At 43.4% G+C, this 26,792-nt stretch overlaps 1 protein-coding gene across 1 annotated transcript in view; it reads right to left on the bottom strand.

Annotated features, from left to right (window-relative positions):
• Positions 1-10,711: 10,711 nt before the first annotated feature.
• Asb7 (ankyrin repeat and SOCS box containing 7) overlaps positions 10,712-26,792 on the bottom strand; it is a 39,176-nt gene continuing 23,095 nt past the window's right edge. Inside the window, exon 6 of the mRNA XM_005381638.2 lies at positions 10,712-14,025. Coding sequence (XP_005381695.1) covers positions 13,886-14,025 — 140 coding nt within the window. The 3' untranslated portion in view covers positions 10,712-13,885. The remainder of the gene's footprint in view (positions 14,026-26,792) is intronic.

Below are 26,792 nucleotides of genomic sequence, written 5' to 3'. Positions count from 1 at the left end.
GTGTCAATGTAAAAAATATTTAAAAATTAATAGATCTCAAAATAGCTTTTTAAAAATGGAGACAAAGGCATCTTGAATGATGTGTGTGTGTGTGTGTGTGTGTGTGTGTGTGCACATAAAGATTAGAAAATTAACAAGGCATGGCCTCCCAAATCCTTCTGGGCAGTGTTGGTCCAAGATCTCCACCAAGCACAGTTGCACACAAAGAGCTGATGGGTGGGATGGGCCGGAGTGTGCCCCAGGGTGAGGGCTCCCTGACCTCAGAGGCTGAGCAGGCGAATCAGGTGGCTGTAACTCCTAAAAGACCCTGTAATTTTCACTTGACTAAATGGGGGAAGGGAAATCAATATGTGAATCACCTTTCAAGTATTTAATTTAATTAGACAAGGAAAATGAGGCTTCTTTAAAATTCTTACTCGGTATTAACTTCTGCCACAAAGCAGTCCAGAGTAATTGGTAAAAGTGAAAAAGTGATTACCAAGGCTTAAGCTTATTTATCACAGCTGCTGCACTTTTACAAAGTGAGTTTTCTGGTGCTAAACCTTCTACCAGAGTGGTATGGGCCCCGGAGCGTGGATTCCAGTCTTTTCATAACCACCTCTAACAAGCCATTGTGATCAGACAGGTGGGTGGGAGGTAGGGGAGGGCTATATTAACAAACAGGCAGCCAACTGGGGCCCGTTGCTGGCGCTGTTGTCCTAGCTGCTGTCTTTTCATCTCTGGAACGTCAGGACCATACGTAAGGTTGGACACAGAGCCCTTAGCTTGTTTCTCATGGTCCTGGGCAAATGACTCATGCAGAGTCATCAGTACCACCAGTCACCAACAAAGCTGGACTTCACCTCCAAGCCATGGGATGCCAAAGTCACTGATCTTTTCTGTCTTTAATAAGTGAATGAGAAAGAAAATCGACCTGGGCCTTGGGGATTTCTGCAGCAGCCTTACGTCTATACCTCTTTGTGGCTCTCTCTGTGTGCTGCATTAATCATTTTCCTTTATCTTCTCTTGTCCACAGGAGTCTAGAGGGTGTGGAAGGGAGGCTCCTGACCCCATTTCTTCTTCCAGGTCTGACTGCAGTACACAGAATACAACTGTGTGGGAAGAAAGGAAGGAATCACTCTATGCAAATAACCAACCTGACTCATGAAATTGAAGTTTCTTTCTTCAACTAAAATAAAATAAAACTTCCAGGCAAGGAGTAGATATTTGTGATATGCCAAGCTCCATGCTGGAATCCAAAAGTGAGGAGGAAACAGATCCAGAACACAACAAATCTTACACTCAGGTGAGAAGATTTTTCTCACCTGAGAAAAATTTTTCATTTTTGGAAAAAATAGGAAAATGAAAGCTCAGAAAATAACACAAACAGCCATGAACTGACTTTCAAAACACATACAATTCATCATATTCAAGTTGTCCTCCCAACCCTGAAGAAATAAAATCAGTAGCATAGCAGTCCAGGAAGTGCTTTGTGATCCTGAACTAGGAAACCTGAGGTTTGCCTGAATTTCCCTTTAGAAAAATATTCTATTATGCAAGTTAGGAGATACAGGGTGTTTTGAGGGTTTACAAGGGAAAAGGTTTAACACAGGACATAATTTATAGGACTATTTGATAATATTCACCCAAAGAGTGAAATGCAAAAGAGTACGGGAGATCCATCCACGCACTAGAGACCTAAAGAATCCAGCTGAGGGCCTGGGTCCCACAGCAATGTCCTGCACAAGTCCAGCTGAAGACCTAGAGCCCTTGACAATGTCTCGTGCAAGTCTGTATCAAGGATCTGCACTGAGAAGGCCCAAAGATCAGTGGTGGAAGCTAGAAAGTCTGCACCGGGGGATGAAGAATCTGCGCCAGGAGGCTGAAGGATGTGCTCTGCAGCCAGGAAGTGACACTCAAGGTAACGACCAGCTGAGTTCACATCAGGAAAACCAATGTGACCAACTTCTCCAAGAGAATCAACAGCACATCCTCTTTCTCTCCAGTTCTTTTTATGCTGTTGGCAACAATCCTCAGGTGGGCCTTCCACACCCAGCACCATGCTGGTGCAGTTCAGCTGTGTGGTACAAGCTGACCATTAGTTAAGCCCTCACACAAGGGTTGAAGAATATGACCATTGAAATCCTTCTAAGGATTCAAAGACCCTAACTGTTAGATTAAGCACTCTTGCGTGATGGAAGATTTCTGATTCCCTTCTCCCTTACATCTCGGTGGGGTGCCCTGAAGTCAGGAGGGGGCTGCAAGACTGATAGGGCTGACGCGGGGGACCACAAGCTACCTGCACGGCCGGGCTTCAGAGCGAGGCACAGCGGGGCTTCAGCCCTTGGTTGTGCGCTGCCCCACATGCACTGAGAAGAAACTCTGGACATCCTAAAGTTATCTCTGTTTGTGCACTTTCAAATGAGAATCCATCAAGCCCATCAAATTGTGTACATTCAGTGTGTGCATGTTTTTGAACAGCAGTTACGTCTCAACAAAGCTCTTTAAGAAGAAGCAATTCATTTTATAGTAGCAGGAAGATTCTAGGCAGAGGTGAGTCTGTGTTGGTGGTTCTTGCAGCTGCAGTAGCAATATCCCTCTAACTGCCCTGGGCGGTGGGGATTCTGGCTTCAGGCGGGTGGATATGACGAGGTGTTTTCTATCTGCTCTCAGCACTTGGGCAACGCTGCCAGTGCCTTCTTGGCAATGCCGACGCGCACGCCGGCTGGAGCAGCTACAGCCATTGTCTCTCCCATCCCCACGCAGGCTGGTGTGGTCATTACTAACATTTGGCACACATTTACGAGCTACTAAACTGTGCTAAAGAACAATAACAGCAGGATAACAGAACTACAGGCTACAAGTTTTATCTGTGCCCAACTTAAATTAAGCAGTTGCAACAGGTAATTGTAGGCATAAAGGTCTAGACATGGAGTCAGCTTGTAATGTGGCAAGAGAAATTTGTAACCTTTGTTAACACAATATGCAGAACTATTCAAGGTTGGTGCGTGAAATATTGAGACTCCTTTTTACATGGGGGCTCTGAGAATCACCAGAAGCACTTTTATTCACAACCCATGGACAAGCAAGTGGTTTCTATAAAGAGTGACTCTTGGCTTTCTTCCTTCCTCCCTCCCTCCTTCTCTGCCTTCTTTCCTTTTCCTTTGTTTCCTGGATTTGAACCTATGACCTTTGCACTGAGCCACATCCCCAGCCCTATTTTATTCTGAGACACGGTCTTGCTAAGTTGTCCAAGATAGGCTTCAACTTATGATCTTCCTGCCTCAGCCTCCCAGAGTGCTAGGATCACAGGTGTGTGCCACCGTATCTGGATTTTTCTTTCTTATTTTCCTTTTTTTTCCATGAAAGGGTCCAAATGCCCTGAACCAATGGTTCTAAGTGTGGTCCAGATATGGTGGCACTTACTAGAAAGGCAGATTCGTAGACATTCTGATACAGCAGGTCTGGGGTTGGGGAGCAGCAGTCTTATAACAAGCCCTCCAGAGGATCTGCTACTCACTCCGTCGCACTGACGTATACCTCAGGGCACCATAATTCTACACTGCCTTTGGGACCTGGAAAGAGGAAGTTCTGGCCATGCACTGGTCTCTCTGGCCCTCCCCAGCCACCCCTGCTTCACTCTTGTGCAGCAGCTGGGCTCCCCCCGACCCCTTTTGAATACTGGAACTATTCTGGTCCTTTGGCCCAGGCGCTCAAAAAAATGTGTACTGAGGCAAACACAGTGGCACACAACCGTAATCCCAGCACTCTGGGAAGGTGAGGTAGGTGGAGTTCACAAGTTCAAGCCCAGTGTGGGCAACTTAGCAAGACCTTGTCTCAAAACAAAAAACAAAAAAGATCTGGGGAATAGCTTGGTGTAAAGGCCTGGGTTCAACCCTCAGTATCATACCAAAAAAAAAAAAAAAAGCACTGAATGAACAAGCCTCAACTGGACCCATTTCTAAACCCTCCCAGGATTCTGGGAACAGGGTAGTCTGTGAAAGGCATATAAGGAGTCCCTTGCACACCTGATGTTTGGGTTGGGACTCCCCTCAGGAACTGTATTCTGTCATTTCCAGGGGATATACTGACTTGAGGAACATCCCACCCTACATATCTTACAAAGATGGGCTTGTACTAAGTAGGCATTTTACTACTTCCCATTAAAACAGAAGTGATTAAAGCACTTTTTAATTTAAAACAATTATTAAATGGAGCAGGAAGTAATGGTATCAGTTAATCTCAGGGTAGGGCTTTTTTTTTTTTTAACACCTTAATAGCTTCCTAAACATCAAGCATTTCCATGAAGCTAGCCAAAGTTACTTAATTACAGGCTCTGTGAGTAAGTGTTTCTAAGGAATTCTCAAAGGAATCATGAGGATCCTTGTATAATATAGGGTTTAGATGTTCCACGCTGGAGCCTATATACCAGCCCTTTTATCTTCATGCACAAAGGTGTCCAGAAGATGATACAATGAGGAATTAAACACCCTGGGAGCCAGCCTGGCTCAGGGATGAGGAAACTGCTGAAGGTGTGAGCCGGGTGCTGCATCCCCGCCCTGCATGGGTGTGGGCCACTGTGGTTCATGCTGGTTACACAGAAGGGGATGTTAAGCACCTGAGCCCCCTACCCTTCAGAGCAGGAACATCCAGCTCATCGTCCAAGACACTCAACATGGCTCTTGTTTCTCCTCCCAGCTCTGAGGGTGTCTTCAAATCCCCTTCTGCAGAGGGAGCCAGGATGCGTGTTTTAACCTGGCAGCCAGCAAGAAGTCAGGGCAAAGTGTGACGGACAGATGGCTGTCATGAGCATTCGCAATTGGCCCAGGTCATGGCCAGCAGGGACGCGCGTGTAAGCCGCCCAGCCTCTCCTAGTCTTGGTGTCCTATCCCCTCCAGGAAATGGCAGTGCCAGATTATCTGAGCTGCTTCAAGCTTACAGCTCTCTGTGCTGCCTCTGCACTAAGACAGGACCCATGTGGAAAGACTTAAGAGAGGAAATGGAAAGAAAGCTGGGGGAGTTTGGGGCTGAAATGTCCTCAGAGTTCTCAGTGTTAAAGGCAGGGGCCTTTGGGAGATGGTGCAGGTGGGAGGTTTTTCAGTCTCTGGGGACTTGCCCTTAAAGGGGACTATAGGACTCAGATAGGAAACTAGGGCGTGGCAAAAGCTGGCTGAGGAAGTAGGCAATGACCTGTTATACGGAATCCTCAGCACATGCACATAAGAATCCAAAGCCCTGTCCATGGACTTCTCCAGAGAACTTGAGGAGGTTTTTTTTTTTTTTTTCCCGATACTGGGAATCGAACTCACGACATTACGCTTGCCAGACAGGCGCTGTGCCGCTGACCTAAATCCCCAGCCTCTTGAGCAGGTTTTCATAGGACAGCTAGACCTGAGGAGTCTGCCTGAGGTGTGGGAGCCAAGCACCGCCTCTCAGAACCCGGATGTAGAAGTTCTCAAGGATTTCCAGATTTAGACAGCATAAAGGGACACATCAACACCATGAAGACTCTGCTACCATAACTTTCTATGATAGCTCATTCTGTGTTTCCCAGACGCAGCATGTACTTTTTTCTTTGTTCTTACCCTTTTTTTCCTCTTTATTCGGCCCAAGCTCGCTCTGCAGAGCCAGTTTCTCTCCCACTCCTCACTCTTTCTCGAATAACTTTGCCACTGCTTTTTGCTTCTTTCATCCATTTCTTTGAGATGAGAATCTGGAATCCTCCAGAAGGAGAGGAGAGCCTCCTGAACCCAGTAATGTTTAGCTGGCAAGCCACTTTTTGGAAACAAGCTACCCCATAACAGGACCTCAGTGTTGCTCTCACTTTCCAGCCCAGGACTGAGAGCATGGACCCACTACATGCACCCTCCATAAAGCGCCGCTGGAGCCAGAAACACCGGGGCCAACTGGGAGCCACACAACACCCTTCCTGTCTTTCATAAGCCGATTAGCTCAGCATTTGTTAGTGACAGCCAGCTGAGCAACCCAGGGAGGAAGCAGGGAACAAAAAGCAGGTTCTCAGTCCCACCCAGCCTGAGCTGAGACAGGTGGGGACACTGAGGGCAGGAGACAGTGTGGGACACTCACGTCACCGCCTCAGCGCAGCGCATGCAATACAGGCAGCGCTCTCAGGGGAGAGCAGACAGACACTCGAACCACCACGGGGAAACTCAATTCCTACCCCATCTCCCCACTGGGGTTGCAGCGCCCTTTGACACTGTGGCCACAAAGCCTCTTCTTGGGAATGGTCCCTTGTACTTAGAGGGGTTCCCAGTCCTGCAATGAGAGCCCTGAGGAGTACAAGGACACACAAAGAACAGGACAGTGGGACACATGTCAGAAAGGGTGTCTGTGGGAACCCAGGAAAGGGTGAGTCATGCCAGCTCAGAGGCTTGGGGAAGCCTCCCCGTGAGAAGGCGGGGAAGGGGTGGGGGAGCAGAGGGACGATCTTCTCTGTGGAAGTGGCCAGAACTTGCAGGGTGAGAGCATGAGAACAGGTGTAAAGTGACCTCACAGTGTATGAACTGGAACCGATCATGCTCAGTCCTTTCTGGTTAGGGGCAGCAACTGAGTGACCCTATGATAGTTCCAGGGCTGCTTCACCCACCCTTCACCCACCCAACAATTGCCAGCCAGTGACTACACAAAGCACTGCTTTAGTTGTGGGGCTACAAAGCCCAGGGCCAGATTCCCACCGTCCATAGGCTGCTGGCCCCTCTAGGGCCATTCCCCACCCAGCGCTTAGGGCCAGAGGATATTTGAGCCAACAGTACTTCCTGGGAGACAGTACTGTCACCTTAGATTCCAGGGCTGGAATATCAGGGTAAACTCCAACTACCTGACATTCTCGAAGTCAGTAACTACACTGAGCCCACATCTACCCTGGCAGTCTCTTTTACTTTCTAGATAACCTGAAGGTCTGCACACTAATTTAACTTACCTGTCTACTTTTCCATAAACTCCAGAAGCCTCCAGATTAAGTAACGTCAAGATTATCCAAAATCTCATAGTGGAGTCCCAGACTGAACTCTCAGAACATGCTTCATAGGATGTTATGGGCATTTTACGGATGTGCAGCTTTATTTTGTTTTTTGGTTTTTGTTTTTTCTTTTTTTTCCTCCGGTACCAGGAACCGAACTCATGACCTTACGCTTGCCAGGCAGGCGCTTTTGCGGCTGAGCTAAATCCCCAGCCCCGGATGTGCAGCTTTAAATGTAGGAAGTATTAACTGTGAAACCCTCACCAGTTTGTGCCGGCACACATGCCGTTCTGTTATTGTTCTCTTGGAGGTGGGCTGATCTCTGTTCCCTGGCAAACAACAGAAATTGCAGGGAGCTGAAGATCCAGTGAAAGGTAAGGAAGGCCTGGCTTCTACACCCCACAGTACCAGTGATTCAACGCTCAGCCACAGCTGCTAAAGCACCTCAACTGTTCAGCCTGCCCACCAGTATCTGAAAATACTGATACTGTAAAGGTGATAGGCCAGGAAGCCTACAGGGAGAGCAGAAATGGCTCAAGCAAAAAGGACAAACGACTATTACATAGGACATTTACACCAGTGTGGGGATGTACAGCCCAGCGGCAGAGTGCTTGCCTAGCATGTGTGAAGCTGTGGGTTCCATCGCACACGCACACACATGCACACGCACACACACACATATTCCATTTGTGCAGGACATGAAAAACTGCAGAAAGGGCACGTGAGACGTGATGGGAGGGCTCCACCTCAGTCCCCAGCCAGCCGCTCTGAGAACCTGAGAAGCCATGGGGTGCATGGGGACGTGGGGGTGTGTCCCTGCAGAAGCTCTCAGCTGGGCCTCTGTAAGGTTCAACTGCCTCCTCTGGAGGCTCTAAGTGCTCCTCAAAGGAGCTCAGGGAGGGATACAGCTCCCTGCAGCCAGAGTCAGTAGGGTCTCTTGAAGCTCACCGCCATGACACCACACACACGTGGATCACGAGGGTCCACTGACTGGCCACTGTGATGGAAGGGAGGCTGAAGGGGTAGGGGTCAAGGGGAGGAAGCAAGAACAACAAAAGGCAATACCAGCAGCAGTAGGGCCACTTACACTCACCTGAGATGTGCAGCCAGCAAAAGCAGTGGCCGTTACCCACCCACGGGGTCCTCGCAGGCTGGAACAGTCATGGGGTAAGGACCAATGGCCACACAGCTAAAACCCTGGGAAAAGGGCACTTTTGGTAAACACTGAGAGTCAGGCAAATAAGACCTAGTGTCTGTTCCTAAGGAGCTGCCTACCCACTGTATTCAGAGAAAATAGTTTAAGAACATCCCTAATTAATCAGGAAGAATGTAATCTGTTCCTCTCAACTGCTACCCAAGATGGAAAATGGCTATAGCCCAAATCAGGCTTTCTTCCAAAATACTGAGCCATATTCCTACCCAGGTAAGGCTCAGGAAACAAGAATTCTGGAACTCTAAAATGGACACATTAAAGCACAAGGTCTTCAGAAAGCCGAGTCCGTACTTGCACGTAAGCATCTACTTTGCTAAAGGTCTAAGTGACTAAAATTAAGGGAGGGGAAATCAAGAAACTCTCTAGAGAAATCTAAACAGTCATGTACAGTAAAGCCATGCCCGCCACGTGTTCCTTTTCCGGGTAAAGAAAAAGAAAAAGGAAGCAGTGTCCTGACCCGAAATTCTAAGAGGAAGAAAAGCAACTTTAGCTCAAGACTGAGCAGCAAGACAAATATGACTCCGCTCGCCAGATAAAATAGGACACATCCGCAGCTGGGTTAGCGGGTAAAATATGAAGTATCTGCAGCTGGATTACCTCTGTACCAGTCACAAAGGCTCAGTCTACTGACTTATCACGTAGCCCAACCTAAACTTCTCAACCTAAACTGAATCCTGCTGTCCAAACTCAGCCATCTCTGTTCCGATTCAGAAAAATGCTGTTTCACAGAAGTGAATCATGTCACTACTTCTCAATGTGATGTCAAATAAATTATATCCACACTACTTTAAAACAACTTCCTAATAAAAAGTTCCCAAGTAGGATTTTAAGATACTAGAACCAAGATTTAATTTAAAACACTGGTTTTAGATAAATTGGTTATAATCATCACAGTGGTTATGATCACAGGTCATATTTGTAACAGAAAAATGATTTGCTTTAATCAGCTCCTTTACTTCAGATGCTTTATGGATTTTCAGAATTGAAAAATTGTTTTGCTTGAAGACAGATGATTTAGATGCACTGCAAGATACTCTGGGTAGAGCTGAGTAAGTACTAAACACCTGCCAGGGTAGTGAGAGACCAAGCACAGCAGCAACAGGGCAGGGTTCGGGGTTTTGGTCCGATGGGGATGCTCTCTTAGAGGTCATTCACAAATCAACGCCTTTTCCAATGTGATTCAGAAAGTAAGCTACATGCCAAAGTCACACAGTTCTTCCAGAAGATTATGTATGGAACACACCACTGTCTTTAAGAAACAGAGTACAAAACATGGAACACTATTTCCCTGTGACATATGGAGGTGCAGTGCTGAGGTGCAGTGCTACCACACTGGCTGACACTGCGGTAGTGGGAATTGAACCCAGGCCCTTGTGTATGATAGGCAAGCAGATCTTCTGTTGAATTTCATCTTTAGCCTGCTCCCCCCTCCCTACTCCTCCCCTTTTATTTTTGGTAATTTGCTTAGGCTGGCCACAAACTTACAATCTTCCTGTCTCAGCCTCCCAAGTAGCTGGTGGCTATGCCACTCTACCGGGATGACCCTTTGTTCTGATTAAGATTTAAGAGACCTGACAGGTCACTTAACATCTTTAATAACTTTAACATCGTTATTGGTGCTTAAACTAACAAAAACTCTAACATCAAATAAAGTGTCATTTCTTCTGCTTAAGGGAACAGAGTTACGGTAAGTTACATAAACAGTCAGATGATACAAGCCTATTTTCTTTCACCTTGGATTCCCAACTGCATGAGACGTGGAAATATTTCTTTTATCAAGTAGATAATCTATTTTATCAATAGCTACAGTAAGCCACTTTTGTAAACTATCTTTCAGCTGAGAAAATAATATACTTCTTACATCATACTGGAAAAGGAATGACTTTAAGATTTCCAAGGAACACAACTATTTTTCAAATCTGAACTCCCTGGCTGACCATCAGAAATTGTTTCAAATGTCCCACTCTTGGCCCGCATTTGTGCCAAACCCTGGACAAGTACGCAGCAAGGCTGTAATTCCGAAGTATCCCCAGCCTGAGCGGGGTGTCCAGCAGGCTCTCCTCCCTTTCTTTAGCACGCCATCATTCGCATGAGGTTGAGGTTTCTCCTGAATCGAGTTGCGCTGATATTACAGAGAGGAAGTGAGAAACTCTGCTATTCTGCTTCCAGCTCCAAAGGCTCATAGACTACTGCAACTGCACGCTGTGACCACATTTACCGTGCTGCGTTTAGAATGCCATGGTCCAAATTTCTTCTTTGGTCAAGGTTCCCCCACACAAAGGTGATAAACACGAACCAGACTCCACAGATAGTCTGGTGCTGGTTGGCATTTGTAGAATGCATTTTTAAAAACTAGAAATAAATAAAAATTGGCTCTTCCCATGTCAACACAAGTGGCTGTTTTCTGTATCCCATTCTTACCCATTTCCCAGGAAGCCCAGCTGCTGATGCAGGATAGTTTTGTTTCTTTTCAACAAATAGCTGGAAATATTTTAAAAAATTAAGACAGGCTAGAAATAAAATGCAATTCGAACATAATCTTTTAAACCAGATTTGTTTTTTTTTAATTCAAATTGACCCAAAGCAAAATTTACAGTACAAAGGAAGAACAAAAATACATTATGATATAACACACTGGGAGTTACATGAAAGCTAAATTTGTGGGCAAAGGGCCTTATCCCAATCACCTCCTGGGCTAATGAGCCATTCTGCAGGGAAGTTAGAATCTCAATTTCATAAGGTCCACTCTGATAATTACGCTACACATTCTCGCCTCTCAGGGTGTGCATCTGACAAGCCATGCTAGACTCGCTCGTGCTCCGGATGTGTGCTCGTGCACTGCCAGAGCCCTGAATTCTCTAGCGGAAATGCTGCTCCAAGCATGACTGATAATGAATTAAAAAATAAAACAGTTAAGTCCTCCAAACTAACAAGCATGGGTTATTCTGTAGTAAATAGTTTAGAAAATATGGGAATTAAATAATCTAAAAAACACTCTTACTCTGCTGTACATTTTATAAACACAAATATTTACAAAAAAAGAGACTTGTTTTCAAAAGACGAGGTTTGCAGTTCACTAATGATCATAATCTTTTAGGAGCTGGTTTCTTTGGTGTATGTGCCAAATATATTTTTATAAAGATTTAGCAATAGTTTCAAACAATAAATTTGAAAAGAAACACAAGAATCAGGGACAAATTTGATAATATGCTGAACTTTTTCGTTAAGAGTCTGGAAAAGGCAATCAGTTGATTTTCTGAAGATATTCATTCTTTCTACTCATCTTGTGGCCATGGAATGCTTCTCTGCCAATCAAATTCAAGTGCGGACCTGCTATATTCCCCCATTACCAACTATGAGGCATCTTAGTTACTGTTAAATATGATAAGTGATTGGGATTTTATTAACAAACATAAAACATTCTTTTTAAGCTTCCAGATAAATCAAACCTCAAAAAAATAAATAATGGAATTATATACTTCTTCATTAAATAGAAATTTCAATTCCACGAAGAGCTCTCATAATTTTTTTTTTTTTTTCTGAAGTCACAGCAGCAACACAGAACAAAGAATTTACCTTAATCTGAACTTTTTACTTGGAATTCCCTGACTCAAATTCAGTGGCTAACTTAGCTTGGAAACCTGGGAACGGCTGAGATGCGAATGTCATTCTAAGCTCATTGAATAAACACACACATGTGTGGAATTAAGTCCTGTGCAAATGCAACATTGACATCACTTCTCAGAGTGCAGGAGCCCAGGCACCTCCTGCTTCCTCATCCCCCTGGGCCTGGGGTTTCAGAAGGAACACTCAGTTCATTTCTGGACACACGACAACGCTGTTAAGGCACCTCACCCCTGGGCTGGGTAGTCAAGGATAAGAAACACAGCTTAGCAACTGTCTTCACTAGGGACTCTCTTGGAGACACAGTCATGAGGAAAAGGTGGGATTACCCGTTCCTATCCGTCAGGCTCCAGCTACAGTTAAGGATGCTCACAGCACTGGCCACGTGCTAACGGGCTGCCTGCGAGGAGTCAACGGGCCCGGTTAGCAACTCCCCGAATACTCCTTTTTGTCTGTAGCTGTCCGTTCGTCAGAAACCTGCACGCTGCCCAGGCACAAGCAGCTCAGATACTGTGACGCCGGGGCTACTCTGCAGAAGCAAGAACAAACTTGGTGCTGAACAAACAGCACTGCCAGCTCTGCGAAGGGTAAAGCCACAGCAGACTCCTAATTCTGCTTCGTTTTACTTCTAGGAAGAAGATTCTTATACTTTATGACTTAAAATTAGAAATTCAGACAAGAGAAGCCCTTCATCTTGTAAACTTCAGTTAACAAATTTATTAACAGCGTGTAAATATTATGAAGTTTCCCAAAGCACAGAGAATGATTCTGGGACATTTAAAAAGGTTCCTCTTAAACCCACGTAATGACAAATGAAGCAGAGAACTCCTTCCTGAGGGCATCATCCCAGACACCTTGTGTCGCTGGGACACTCCCACCGTTACCGTATCATCTCCATGCTCACTCTGCACACATATGCCCCAGCTCCCCAGAAAACAGAACAACTGTTCTTAAAAGCTTCACTGTACAGAACTTTAAAATAGCAGGAAATGTTCAATTAGCATATTAAGAATTAGCCAGACTTACAAATGTGCACCCATTTAGAGATTTACCCTTAAAATATTTTTATTTAAAAACCAGGAAGAAAAAAACCACCCCCAATTTAAGCATTAAAACCAAATGGTTTAACAGTAGTTTGGGCTATTTTTTTGGGGATATTCTACCACCAGGAGATAAAATTTGCTACTTAAAGTGAAATTTAAAAAATAAAGCTTACAATGGAATTGCAACTGACATACTACAAGTCTGCAATGAAAATTAAAGTGGCGGTTCCTGTTTTCACAGGCATGTCAAAGCCAGCTGTGGAATGACAAACACAGAGTAGAGTAATGGATAGAATACACCAGAAAAAGTATTGCACTAGAGGTGCTGTTTCAAAAACAGAATATACTGGCTTTATACAGTTATTTTCTTTCCCATTTTTTTTTTTAAAGCACAATTCAACTACAGACAAAAGCTGAGACACAGTGTCTCAGGGTAGTGTCCTACAGTTGTTAAAAAAACTAAGTTAAAAACAAGAGCACACCCAAAGGAAAGCAGAGGTACTGGATTTCTGTCTCTGAAAGTTACTTTAATTAGGAAAAAAGAACAGTTTGCAATAGTCAATTTGTATTCATTAAAAGTAAACGAGGTGCCAGCGTTACTTTAAATCTTTTTTGGGGCATTTTCCAGTATTACCCAGGACCCCCTGGGTGAAACTGGACCTTCAAATTGTAGCGCGCATTCTGGTTTCTAGTACCATGCTCACCAATGAAACTATAAATTTGGAAAGGGTAAATTCTTCACTCCAAATCTGCTTGTGTCATTTAGGAAAAACAATTTTTCTAAATGCAGTATTGTATAGAAAGCTTGGACCTTTTAAACTTGGACCAAGAAACCAAATTAAGACCTTCAAGCATGTGGTGTGTGTGTTTATATATATAAAAAATCCCTCCCCTACAATGAAAACCAACCAAACAAACAAAAAAACCTAAAAGTGTATACCTGCTTTCTGACTTCACAGCAAATCAGAAATTGCATAGGATATACTTTGTGCAAGGCCAAAAGCCTTTTAAGTATCTGGAATATAACTTGCTTAGAGTCCTGGTGTATCAGATATCATCAAATTTGTGTTTTAAGTAGTCTTTCATGACCTTGGCAATTGGTAGTTCATCAAGTAGCTTTAGATTTTGAAGGCCTATACACTGTCGAATTTTAATTCGGCACAGGTCCTGCAAGTTTCTGGGCTGTCCTAAAAAAGAAAAAAGAAAATGTTACAAAGCTAAAAAGTAGAACAGTTAAGGCAGGCTTTGAGGTTTCAGAAAGAACCGTTTCACCGTAAAGTGCCCTGTATGGACTACATGCCAAAGACTGGAAGGACACTACCTAAACAAAGTATACTCAGTACCTCTGTGTGACCCCTTGGCTGGTCCTTTCCACAAGCCTCTATAATACGGCAGATACTCCTACCTCCACTTTATAAAGAAGGATACTCAGTCTCAGAGACTTAATACATTGCTCAGCATGTCTGACAAACAATAAAGTCTTAGTGTGAGACTAACACCAGTTCTTCTGATGCTAAACTTGATATTCTTTCCATTCCAAATCAGAGTTCGGTCTTGTCCTGACCAGGCCTCTACTATGCCGGGGAGCTTCTGTGGGCCAATTACTCTTCAGGGCCTCAGTTTCTCCACCTGAAAAGTATGGGCTGAAGATGCTCTACTGTGTGTCATTTTGGTGCTGCATCTGGATGCTACAGCCTCAACACCTACCCCAATTTTAGTGAAGCTTTCTAAAGAACACCTCCCACCTGTTCGCGGTCACTCTGGACAAAGGAAAGCCCTGGTTGTGAGGAGAGGGCTGAGAGGGACGCAGAGGGAATGTGATACAGCACTGCAGGAAGTCTGATGCTTCCATTTCCACTTCCAGACTTACGCGCCTGCCCCCTGCCTCTAAGTCCTCCTATCATTCAACTCAAGTGAAAAATAGTAAGGTCCAATTTCTTTCTTTTTAAAAACTTTGTTTTACATTAAAATAATAGATGGCCACAAACACAAGCAAAAAGCTTCAATCGTGTTTGGATTCACAGACACTGTGCTCTTCTGGTGAACGGTAACAATCACAGGAACTAACATATACTGAATGTTGACACTGTACCACTTATTGTTGTAAGCTCTTGACATATATTAACTCCCGTAATCCTTTTATGAAGGAAGTACTTTGATCATCATCCCCATTTCAATGACAGCCTCAGAGAGATTAAGTAACGTGCTTAAAGCCAAGTAGATGCTGTATTTCAGTGGCTCTAAGGTCTCAAAAATCCCTTTACACTTTTAAAATTGATTGAGGGCCCAAAAGAACTTTGATGTGGGCTATATCTAGATAATTACCCTATCAGAAATAAAAACAGAAATTTTAGAGATCCATATTCATTTAGAATAAAAATAGACTCATTACAAGTGAAAATGATAACATTATGAAAACACATTTTCCAAAAGAAAACGAAGAAATGGTGAGAGGAATGACGTTCTTTCATGCTTTTGCAATGCTTTTCAATGTCTGGCTTAAATAAATCATAGCTGAATTTTCCTATATGCTTCTACATTCAGTCTGTTAAGGTGAAATCACACCACCCAGCCTCTGGAAAACTCCAAGCGAGAAGGCATGTGAAAAGCCCAAATAACGTCTTACTACTACTACAGAAATCATTTTGATTTCACAGATATCATGGAAGGGGACACAAAGGTTTACCAGGCATACCTGAAGAACCACTGCTGAACTCAGTACTGTATCCTTTCCTTGAAAGGTACTTGTTTATACTGATCACCACTACTTAAAATTAAGTGAGCATTCCCTTGGAAATGCCAGTCAGCTAGCGCGATGTGTCCACAGATGTCTGCACAAGGATCCACGCGTGGATGTGACACACGCACTCTTGAGTCTCTGGGTAAGATTATGTCACCTCTATCTTCGGGTCTCTGCCAAGACTTTATGGGAGAAGACGAGGTCAGACTCCTCTTCACATACCCACAGAGCTCCCTTCCTTTATGGCGCTCACCACTACTGAAGTTGAGTTTTACATTTACAAGTTTGGTGCGTACATATCAGTGCCTACCTTCCTCACTTATGACAGCACGGTCCACGAGGGCAGGACCATTTCTGACTCCATCTGCCAATGTAAACCCAACACCTGACACAGTACTCAACAAATATTAGTTGAACAAATTAATACTTAATAGGCTTCTCTTAAAGTATAAAGCAGTCGACTCACACCTATGTCAACAGCAAGTCATTCCTAACTTGTTCTGAATATTTCTCATTATCTGCTGGGCTACCTTTAGGAAGGGAATAAATTACCATCCTTTATCAGTAAATGCCCATAGTAATGTAATCCAGAATATGAGTTAGATATGAATCTTATTTTTTTTAAAGTAAAGAATCTTATTCTTCTAATAGGAGGCAGGTTCTTTTAAAGTACAATTTTAGTGAAACGAACCACAATATATTCAGGCAAAGACAAGGAGAGGATAAAGTTGACATACGTAAGTATACATGCAGACTTAAATGAAAACATTATCAACAAGATGGTAAAAAAAGAATGGAATTTGTTTAGCTAAGGTAAAATAAAAGGGACTGAGACGGTTATGTATGGGGGGATCTTCTGATAGTTGGGTTTTGCGGCAGACAGCTCCTGACAGAGAGGACCACAGTATTTCCATCCCCCTCGCTCTTTGCAGTGTGGCTGGACATTCTTCACTAAGTTACTGGGAAAGGCAAACACAGATAAATAAACTGGCAGGGATGGTAGTAACTCCAACATCATTATACTAACACTCTTACCATTAGTATTCAGTGGCTTCTCGTATCATTTAATGGTTTAAAGCATTTGTCAATTATTTTACTTTTGTGCTCTTTACGGCTTTCTGGAGCATCTCACCTGGGGCCTCTCCCCTTGCAAGGTGGCTCACTCAGGTGGCTGGGGAGGCTCTGACAGCAGCTGGCTGGGGGCTCAATCAGGCCTGTCAAGGCCGAATATACCGGAACTGCTTTACTCCACAGACATTCTGGGCCTAAACAGATTGCAACGTTTTGCTCAATTTACTATTATTTTTCTTTTAAGCAGTGTGCTGGGGCATCTATTAATATTTTGGGAGAATGTTATCTCCCAAAGAGTCCCTGACCATGCGTAACTCCTGTCTGCAGAATTACCTTTCATGGTGGAGACACAAGCGTATGGTTAAAAGCCTCAAGCCCGCAGCCAGACTACACGGGTCTAGCTCCTGGCTCCTGACCTTATCACCTACACTCTACGTGATCTTGGGGGAAGTATTTAGTCTCCTGCTTCCGTTTCCTCATAGTAACAGCACCCGTCTCAAAAGCTTTGCGAGTGTTAAAAAAGCCTAATTTTGGTAAAGTGCTGAGAATAACACCAAGCACACAGTAGCAGTTGGTAAGTAAATTTTAACACATTAATTTTTAAATATTTGTAAGGATAATGTTTGCTACTTTTTTTGCCCCGTATTGGGGACTAGACTCAAAGCCTTTACACTGACCTGTACCCACCCCCTTTTCTCACTCTCTACTTTGAGACAGTGATGACGGAGGTCACTAAGTCGCCCAGGTGGGGCTCAAACTTGTGATGCTCCTTCCTTGGCCTGCTAGAATGCTGGGATTACATGCGCCGCCATGCCCGGCAATGTCTGCTTCTTGTTCCCAGGAAAGCAGAAGTCCCCTTCCCTGCAAGGTAAAATCTTCATCTTCCTGATGCAGAGAGAGAAAGAGAACTACCTGAGGCAGAGCAGTGAAGGGGCCAGTGGCAATCCATTACTGGGAAACAGTCCTGGGCAAGTTGATGGAAACCCTATTTCAGAAATTACCACATGACGTGAATCAGGCAGAGATGTGAAGACTTTTAACTTCATAAAAAGATGTGCATTAATGAACAGAGGAGCATAATTACAGGGTCTCTATATATAGAATATTAACTCATCTTGCCATATATCAGCATTGTTGAATCAACAGCAGGTTAAACGACAGAGAGTAATAAGATGACGCACTATAATTACTATTATTCTTAAGACTATAACAGGAGTCTTTTTTTCAGGAATAGCAGATTACGGTTAAAAGAGTATCTTGTCAACAGATCTCTTAAGAGTACTTAGTGAACACCCACTGCATATCGGACGGCCTACTGAAGAGTAAGGAAGCATGGGAAGAGGAGGAGGAAGAAGCAAGGGAGAGAAAGGTGAGAAAGAGCACAGGCAATGCAGCAGAACCATCAAGACAAATGCTTTCCTAGGCATCTTAGAAAATCGTTCGTACCTCGCCCATAGATTACAGCAAGGGAAGGTAAGAAACATGTCCCAGAAGAGTATGATTTAAGAAATAATCAACACTTTGGGGGTGCAGAAAAGCTACAGGGTATTCAGACTAATGAACTACAATGGAATTACATAACAGTTCAAAGGGTTCTTAGTCTTTCTATTCTGTAAGAGGCCCATCATTAGTAATAATGGGGCTGGTATGAAATACGAAATCAGGCTTTAAAGGGTCCAGTTTAGTGCAAGTTACAAAACTAGTGGTAGCTGCGTATTTTAGAAAATTAAATAGGTGACACCATCACCCTTTGACACTGCCATTACCACATGTATCATAGGACCGATTTATTTATTTGGATAAAAATATCTGGAGGCATAAAGGTAAACGGAGAGAGAAAACATTGTTAAACTGCCAAAGTGAACAACATGGGTGTTTCTGGGGCACAGGAAACGGAGGTGGAGGGCAGCATGTGAAAAAATGAAGACTTGGCCTCCTCGAGATTATGCCCAATCTGACCAATGTTCCTTCAAGAACCTCTCCTTCGGAGGAACGTCTCCCAGTGCCTGACTCTTTTTTCTTGGCTTCCCATTTTAAAAACCTACCATAAACACACTATATGCCTTTGTTCTTCCCTCTGAACTCCGTTCACTGAGACTTAGTATGAAATGTGTGAAACAAATCCTATTTGTAGGACCAGGCTCCACCTTTCCTTAAAATGAAAATGATACTCATTTAGAATCAGAATGTACACAATATTAGCGTTCTGACATTTGTTATTTTTTTTCATAGGCCAATGAGCTTTGACCTATATTTTTCACTTGTACTAAACAAAACTATAGAGGGCTTAGTAACAAATGACAAGAAATTTCTAGAAGCCAACATTACAAATAGAAAGTAAAGTCAGATGTACGGGTACCTATCTGTAATCCTTGCATTCTGGGAGGCCGAGGCAAGAGAATCACAGGTTTGAGTCAAGCTTGGGCAATTTAGTAAGATCCTGTCACAAAACAAAACAAAACAAAACAAAATGGTTTGCTGGTGATATACCTCAGTGCAAAGGCCTTGCATTCAATCTCTAGTACTGAACTCAATCTCCAGTACTGAAAAAAACAGAAACGAAAACAAAAACGTAATAATACAAACACTGAAAAACTGCAGAGTAAGTTATTTTCTGTGTCAAAAAACCTTAAAATATGGTATAATTTGACTTAAAATTGTAGTTTTATTTTTGTTTTTGGGTACTGGGAATTGAACCCAGGACCTTGTGCTTGCCAGGGAGGCACAGTATGCTGCAGCATTTATTTTTAAAAGTAATTCTTAATAGTTAAGAGTGGTGAATCTGGCAAAAAAAAAAAAAAAATCCCTCAAGTTTATTAAAAAATAATAAAAAAAAAACTTAGTTAAAATGTGCTATACATATCTGCACAGTTACGCTATAAAATACAGTTCTGATAAATCATTCTACAAAAACATCAAAGAAATTACTGGAGAGAAACCAGCAGATAAGGGCACTTGATGCAGAGGAATTTTGTGATCACCTTCTCACATACCTGTTATTCTAATGGATTTAGCTCAGAAAGCCACGGCTACTTCCTTTTCTTAAAACAGAGGGTCCATGATTTTTATTAGTCCTTTTTAAAAGATTTTTTTGTTGTTGTTTTTGCTGGGGATTTAACCCAGGGCTTTGTGCATGCCAAGTAAGTGCTGTACCACTGAACTGCATTCCCAGCCTTAAAGTTTTGTTTTGTTTACATTTGAAATCTTGTTTTCAGAATTTTACTTCTGCAAACACACTACTTTTGTTTTTGCAAAAGTATAGTACTTAACTATTGCCGAAATCCAAACAAAAACGTATTTCCGGTTACTGTAATATTTATAAAGTAGTATTTTTAAACATCTGTGACTGATGTTCCAGAAAGTCACTAGCTTAAGTACTTGACAGATGAAGTCTCCTGTGAAACAGTTTACACAACTTCAGTTCCCATCTACTTAATCTTTTTCTTTTAGAAATGAGTCAGTCAACTCCTTAAAGCATACAAATCAAAACGCAACCCAGTCCTACCTTTCACCCATCACTAAAGCATACTAACAGTTGCTTCCAGTCTTTGAATGGTATCTTCTAGAACACAGATCACTGCCTTATCTCAACTTTCTCTGCCCTAAGAATAATCTAGACCATAAGGGATAGAAGGTGCTGTGTGAAAGCAAGCTATCGAAGTTAGCTGTTGACACTCGTAAAATAAGCAAATAAATACACAATAAAAGTTCAGTGGTTTATTTATTCAAGCATTTGGCACTTCTGTTTTGTGACCCTCCACCTGAAAACTAGCCTTTAGGACCCAAGGTACTAACTAGTCTTCCCAGCTATGTGAATCAAGTGTATTTCACTCCACAATATCTGGAGAGCCATAATTTTGTAGATAAAAGTTCAGGAATCACCAATCTCTAGGGATCCGAGGAGGTAAATATGCTAGCATATGCCAGGCTATTAAACTACTTAAATAGCTTTTTTAGCCATTTTAACTATTTAAATATCTATGGAAAGCAATCGAATATTAAAACATTTCACATTACCCACAAAATTTAACTTTAAGCAGAAACAAGTTAGTCATCAAATCCTAAAATACTTGGCGTATAGGAGGACACCCTTAAAAATGCAAAAACTGTATTTTGGTAGGCTTCAATTTTTTTAGTTTAAGGACCCCTTTGTACCTTTAAAATGGGAAGACCTCAAAAAAGTCTTAGTATGCGAGTTGTATCGGTCTATATTTACCATTTTAGAGAACTCAGAAATTTCAGAAACATTTACTGATTCATTTAAAAAATAACTAATAAATTCCTCAGGTGAAACAAATTTTCATAAAAAAAACAGAGCTGCTCTCTGAAACAGACTGTGAGAAGAATGGCACTGTTCACAGTTTCGTGAATCTCCTTCCATGTCTGGTTTCACAGATCTGCTTCTGCACTTCGTCTGTTGCAATACGCTGTCTCAGCCGGACTACCTGAAGAAAACCCAGCTGACTCAGACACAGAGTTGGAAAGGGAAGGAACAGTTTAATAGCTTTTTTCAGATGACTGTGAATCTTTTACGATATTCTATGAAAACTAGGTAAGTAGTGGTTTCTTAAAGGTTCACTGTAATAGAGTCTGAAATCAAACTGATGAACTTCTGGACTCTTTTCGATCAGAATCCACTGGTCTATTTGGATTTTTTTTACCCGTATGTGATTCTGTAAGATTGCAAATTAGTCACTGAGAAAACATGGCTCATCAGGTTATGTGTATCTTCCAAATGTGGACTAATTTCATTACCCGGTATCACAAGCCAGTTTTATTACTATCTGTACTGATTTCAGAAGGGTCCTCAAATACTAGAAATCTCGGCAAATACAAGTTTCACAGGACTAGAGCACTTTCCATTAAGGGCACCCAACATCGGGGCCGCTGCCTGGATTCACGCTCACACTCCAGCAGCGTGCCCTCTGCACGGCTTTACATCATCTCACAGTGCAAAGGGCATCACAGTGAAAAAGGCAAAGAACACTCCGAAATAGGGACCTTAGAACAGCCTGGAGGGCTCCTGTAAGTTCAGACTGCGAAATATACAGTTGTATGTAAAACTAAAAAAAGAAGAAGTGTTTCGTTTTGTTTTGTTTTAAATCACAAGCAGCAGAAAATCATTGTTCTTAGAGGTGATTACTGGCAAGAATTTTAAAAAGGGATCTTGAGGACTATGGTCCAATTCTTCCCTTTCTAAGAACAGCTCCATGGGGCAGAAGATGAGGGGAAAGCATTTGTCCAATGTAATTAGCCAAGTTAGATGTGAGCCTATTAGGCACTCTCTCCAGCAACCTATTCTGCTGACTTAACGGCAATTCTAAGACAGCCGCAGCTGAGGGACTGTGGGGATGATCTACGGTGGACATGTGCCTCTGATCACAGTGGTCAAAACATTACTCAGCTCAAAGGACTATGGACAGGATGTGCTTTCCACATTTTCAGTAAAAATGATAAAATGAAACAGACTTCCATTTTCTGCTCCAACATGTAAAGAACTTTGAAGTTGTTCCCATCTTTAAAGAAGAAAAACATGAACACACACAAAATCAATGCCTTTTCTTGGATCTGCTAGTAAACCTTCCAAAAGCTCTGCAGAGATAAAAGCAGGGGGCCACAGCTGAGAGCTGTTTATCTGGAGCAGAGCCACCGAGCCAGGCTGGTAGGGACACTTTAAGGTGAAGTCTGTGTATGGACCAGTAAGAATGAGAGTGTCATGGTCTCAGGAAGCCCTTGCTCATCTGAGATTTCACTTCCAGGAACCAACCAGAAGGACTCCCAAAGTTTCTCCGTAACAGCCTGCTCTCCAATGAAAGGACTTTGCCAGAGCCTTAGCCCAGCGGACATTTCTCTGATTTCAGCCCCCTCTGGCCTCCCTGTCTGACAACGAAGTTTTGGGAAAAAATAGATAAGAAAGACTAGTGAAGGTCACAGCCCAGAGACAAAGACTGAGCTTTAATAGGAAGACTGGAGACTGCTCACTCTAACACACCTTCAACTGCAGCGACTGCACTCCAGCGTAGTAACAGTGGATTGAATCAGGAAGAGCTGCCAGACACAGACCCATCAGAGGAAGAGCACTTAAGGAAGCCCAAAGTCAAAAGCGTGGTGGGGCAAAAACAAGGACACCGGAGGAATGCGAACGTACTGGCATCTACAGTTGCAACAAACATTACACACAGCTGAGTTCCTAGCCAGATTACTAGGAAGCCTTTACATTACGCAGGGAGTGGTGGTACATGCCTGTAATCCCAGCTACTCGGGAGGCTGAGATAGGAGGATCTCAAGTTCAAGTCCAGCCTGGGCAATTAGCCAGACCATGTCTCAAAATAAATAGGGCTGGGAACATAGCTCAGTGATAGAGTGCTCACCAAGCAGCAAGATTCTGGGTTCAATCCCCAATACCACAAAAAAGAAAAAAGAAAAAGAGGGACAAACTCAGATTCAAGGTTTGTCTACCTTAGTTCCTATTGCCCTCTGTATCACATCTAGTTTCAATGAAAAATTCCAAGCCACCCTAAAAGGCATGAGAAATTCTAGAGATGATCATCAGAACAAGACTCCAATACAACATAGATGTTGCAATCACCGGCCAGGGAATTTGAAATAGCTATGATTATCAATCTGAACCTCATGAAAATATGAGGGAGTAACAGTAGAACTTTGACTAGTGCCCTAAGCAGCAGCTGTAAGAGGCAGAGTATCCCAGATACAGTTCAGATACAAATGCCACTGGCACAGTGAGGATGGGTGACCACTGGACCCTTTGAAGTCATGTCCCTAAGTGATTGTACCAATTCTGACTCTACTTTGCCTTCTGATATGAACAGATTTCCCATACAGAACGCACACTGTGGGACCTTTTGCAAATAATCTTGCCCATCGGACATGGAAGCTGTCTTCTTTCAAGGGGCACCCTCAGTGGGGCACCTTCCTTTTTACTGCTATCTCTGCTGTGACTAGACTGTGATTTGGGAAACTTTCCTCCAACTTTCACAGTGTCTGTATAAGGAAATGCAGGCTACCAGCTCTTTCTCTCCTTCTCTATCACCCACAGAAGTGGCTGTTTGAAGCACAGTTCCTGCTTTGCCCTGTCTGTGATTTGTGCTTTATTACTGAACTCTAAGATCTTTAACTACTTTTCTGAACAAAATTCCGGGCATCAAATCATTCAAATGTCATCTTTTTGTATAAGATTAAAAGTTCTTGCTAGTCACTGCTTGAGATCCAGCTTTCTTGGGGGATTTCTTTTTTTTTTTCTTTTTGGACAGGGTTTCACTATGTAATTCAGGCTGGCTTTGAACTCATAGCGATCCTCCTGCCTTAGCCTCCCAAGTGCCGAGATTACAGGTGTACATGACCATACCTGGCTTCCCTTTCTTAAAAGACTTTATATTCTGAATAACTCCTTGCTCCATTAATTGACTAGGCGAGTTTATGCTGTGGGGCAGGGAGGTGATTAGAAGCAGGGGGAAAAAAAAAAACCCACGAAATTACAATCCGATTTCTCATGCTGCATATTATTATTTTAACCGTATCCTCAAATTAACTCTACTGATAGTTTTTTCAGACAATCATAAAATTGTACCTCTGTAATGTGTTCTTGCTCTTATGCCCATATCTTATGCATAAATGGGCCATTTCTTTTCGGAACTAGGCAAACATTCCTATAGTTTCTGTGCCCCACTTCTAACTGGAGAACCGTAACCCGTTCCCACATGCCGGAACATCCAGGGTCCTCCGAGCTCCTGCCCGTCCTTGGTGTAAGCAGCATGCATCATTGCTCGGCTTTTCCTGTGTGCACCCGCGTGGCCCTGAGAATAACTGTCCGCATAAGCTTGTGCCCTAAGCACCCTGCTTGTCGCAGCCTAGGCCTACTCTGTGCCCTGGCACAACGGGCCCTTTATCTCCTTACCCTGGGAGCTCAGTGCACGATGGACTGCGTGAGACTCTCTGTCCACACCACGTTTACCATGTGTCACCGGCCACACATCTCCACTGTTCTGTTTCCCCTCTGTTCATTTGTTCCACTCATCACACCCCGTTTTCTTTCTGGAGCGCAAAGGAAAGCTAAAAACAAAAACTGACTTCTCATAAACACTGCTAACTAACCACCGAGGAGCCGCTCACTCTCCTCGGGAGGCTCTCTGCCAGTCTAAGCAGCGCTTCTCGCTCCTGGCTACAGAGAAGCTGCTCCTTCGCTGGCCAGCTCTCTGCAGGGGCCACCAGGGAGCCCTCCAGTGCGGCAGGAGGTGGGGGTCCCCAGGTCCGCTGAACAGCTCGGTCCGGGTGTGGGTGAACCGTGACAGCAGCAGCCCTGGGGCCTCTCCCTCCACTCACTGCAAATACAGCACCCAAAGACATCACTTGATTAAGGAAGACACTACTTTATTACCACGCAAGTTGAACTGCTGTTTTTATGCAATGTTTTATGCAGAGTTTTATGGCAACTTCTCCAAAAAGCTGTAGTCCAGGATTACAGTTTTTGGGGTTTCTTCCAATTTAAATAATCTGCTTCTAGTTGAAAGGATGCAAACTTGCATACATGGGCCAACCAATACATTAGTAGGATGGCCCTAAATAAAGACCACCATGCGGAACCTCTGCTGCCCCTGTACTGTAGCAGTCTGAGTTCCCGGACCAGAAGCCAACAGCTTGGTGCCTGGAGCTCCGGACAGCAGTGGCCTCAGGAGCTGGAGGCGCTCACAGATCTGAGGCGATGCTCTCTGAACTACCAGCCACACAGGCACCCAGTGTCCACTCAGGACCTGCTGGGTGCAGGGTTCTGCTGCGTGCGCAGCAGAGAAGTCACACGTCCCGCTCGGCCCAGATGATGGTTCTACCTGCCCCTCATTTTAGGCACCTACCCAGCATTCCCTCCCAGGCAAGGCGGCGTGTTTCCCCACGCAGTCTCGACAGGGTTGAAAACAGGCAGCTCAGGGAGAATAAAAATCTAAAGGATTGAGTCAGTTGGTGGGAAGCCAGTCCTTGTTGGTTCATCCACCCTCACTTTATTAGTTACATATCCTATTCTGAAAATCACTTACATAGCATTTAAAATGTGCCAGGCACTATTATAAGTATGATATGAATATTAACTCATTTAATCTTCCTAACAAGCCTAAAGGATAGACATTATCATTTTCCTAATTTTAAGAGGAGGACACTGAGGCACGGTGAGGTTAGGTAACCTGGCCAAGGTCACAGCTAACATGTGATGGGAGTGCAGGCTGGAACTTGAGCAGCTTAGCTCCAGTCTACACCATTAACCACTGAGCAAAATGTTTTACAAAGGAGACTGAGGCGTTTACGTATGTAACTTGCTTTCTAAGGGCAATTATACTACTTTAACCACAAATTTCTCATCCAAAAATTAGAATAATAATATTGAAAACAAAAGGCAACCAGCAGCTGTAGCACCCCATTGCTGGTTTTCGGCTGTGTGTGCTCCAAAAGCTTCCTGAAAGCACACCTTTGCCCGAGAGCCCCAAAACCTTTCCCACGGGAAGCAGGTCTGTGCAGACCAAAACAAAGTCATTAGCACTTACAGTCACTTAAAGTTAAATTAATTACAATTAAATAAAATTTAAAATTCAGTTCCCTCAGTTACGTTAGCCACATAACTAGTGCTCAAAAGCCATGTGGGGCCAACTGCTACCATGCTGGATAGCATGGAGACAACACGCCTGTCAAAACGCGAAGTTCTGGTCTGCGCCGAGTTTCACCTGAGTGTGATTTCTTTTCGTGCTTTCCTCTGAATACATTAGTGGGGGTAACTTCAACTCCCTCTCATTATACATACAGAAAATTCAAGTTACATTGCATTTAATCATAAAGCAAAAGCTGAATTCAAAGGGCAGCGTGGACTGTTTACAAGCAGGTCAAGTAAATTCCATGCCTGCTGGTACCTGGAACCCAGGGTGTGAGCATGTCTTCTACAAAACTGAAAGCGTAAATAAGGTGTAAAAGGTATGACAGATGTTATGAAATGGGAAGAAACTGTTCGAAAGGAAAAAGGCTAGGGCAGGGAAAAGAGAAAAGGAAGGAAGGGAGAAGGAAAAAAAATGCAAGTTAGTTATACTACTAGTATCTCTTAGTTCACTGAAAAGGAAGGTTTGTGCTAATATTGGTTGGAAAATTTTT

The sequence above is a fragment of the Chinchilla lanigera genome, unplaced genomic scaffold (genome assembly GCF_000276665.1).
Source record: "Chinchilla lanigera isolate Chin_1 unplaced genomic scaffold, ChiLan1.0 scaffold00015, whole genome shotgun sequence".
NCBI lineage: Eukaryota > Metazoa > Chordata > Mammalia > Rodentia > Chinchillidae > Chinchilla > Chinchilla lanigera.
Note: the sequence above shows the minus strand (reverse complement) of the source record. Positions and strands in the feature narration are given on the sequence as shown.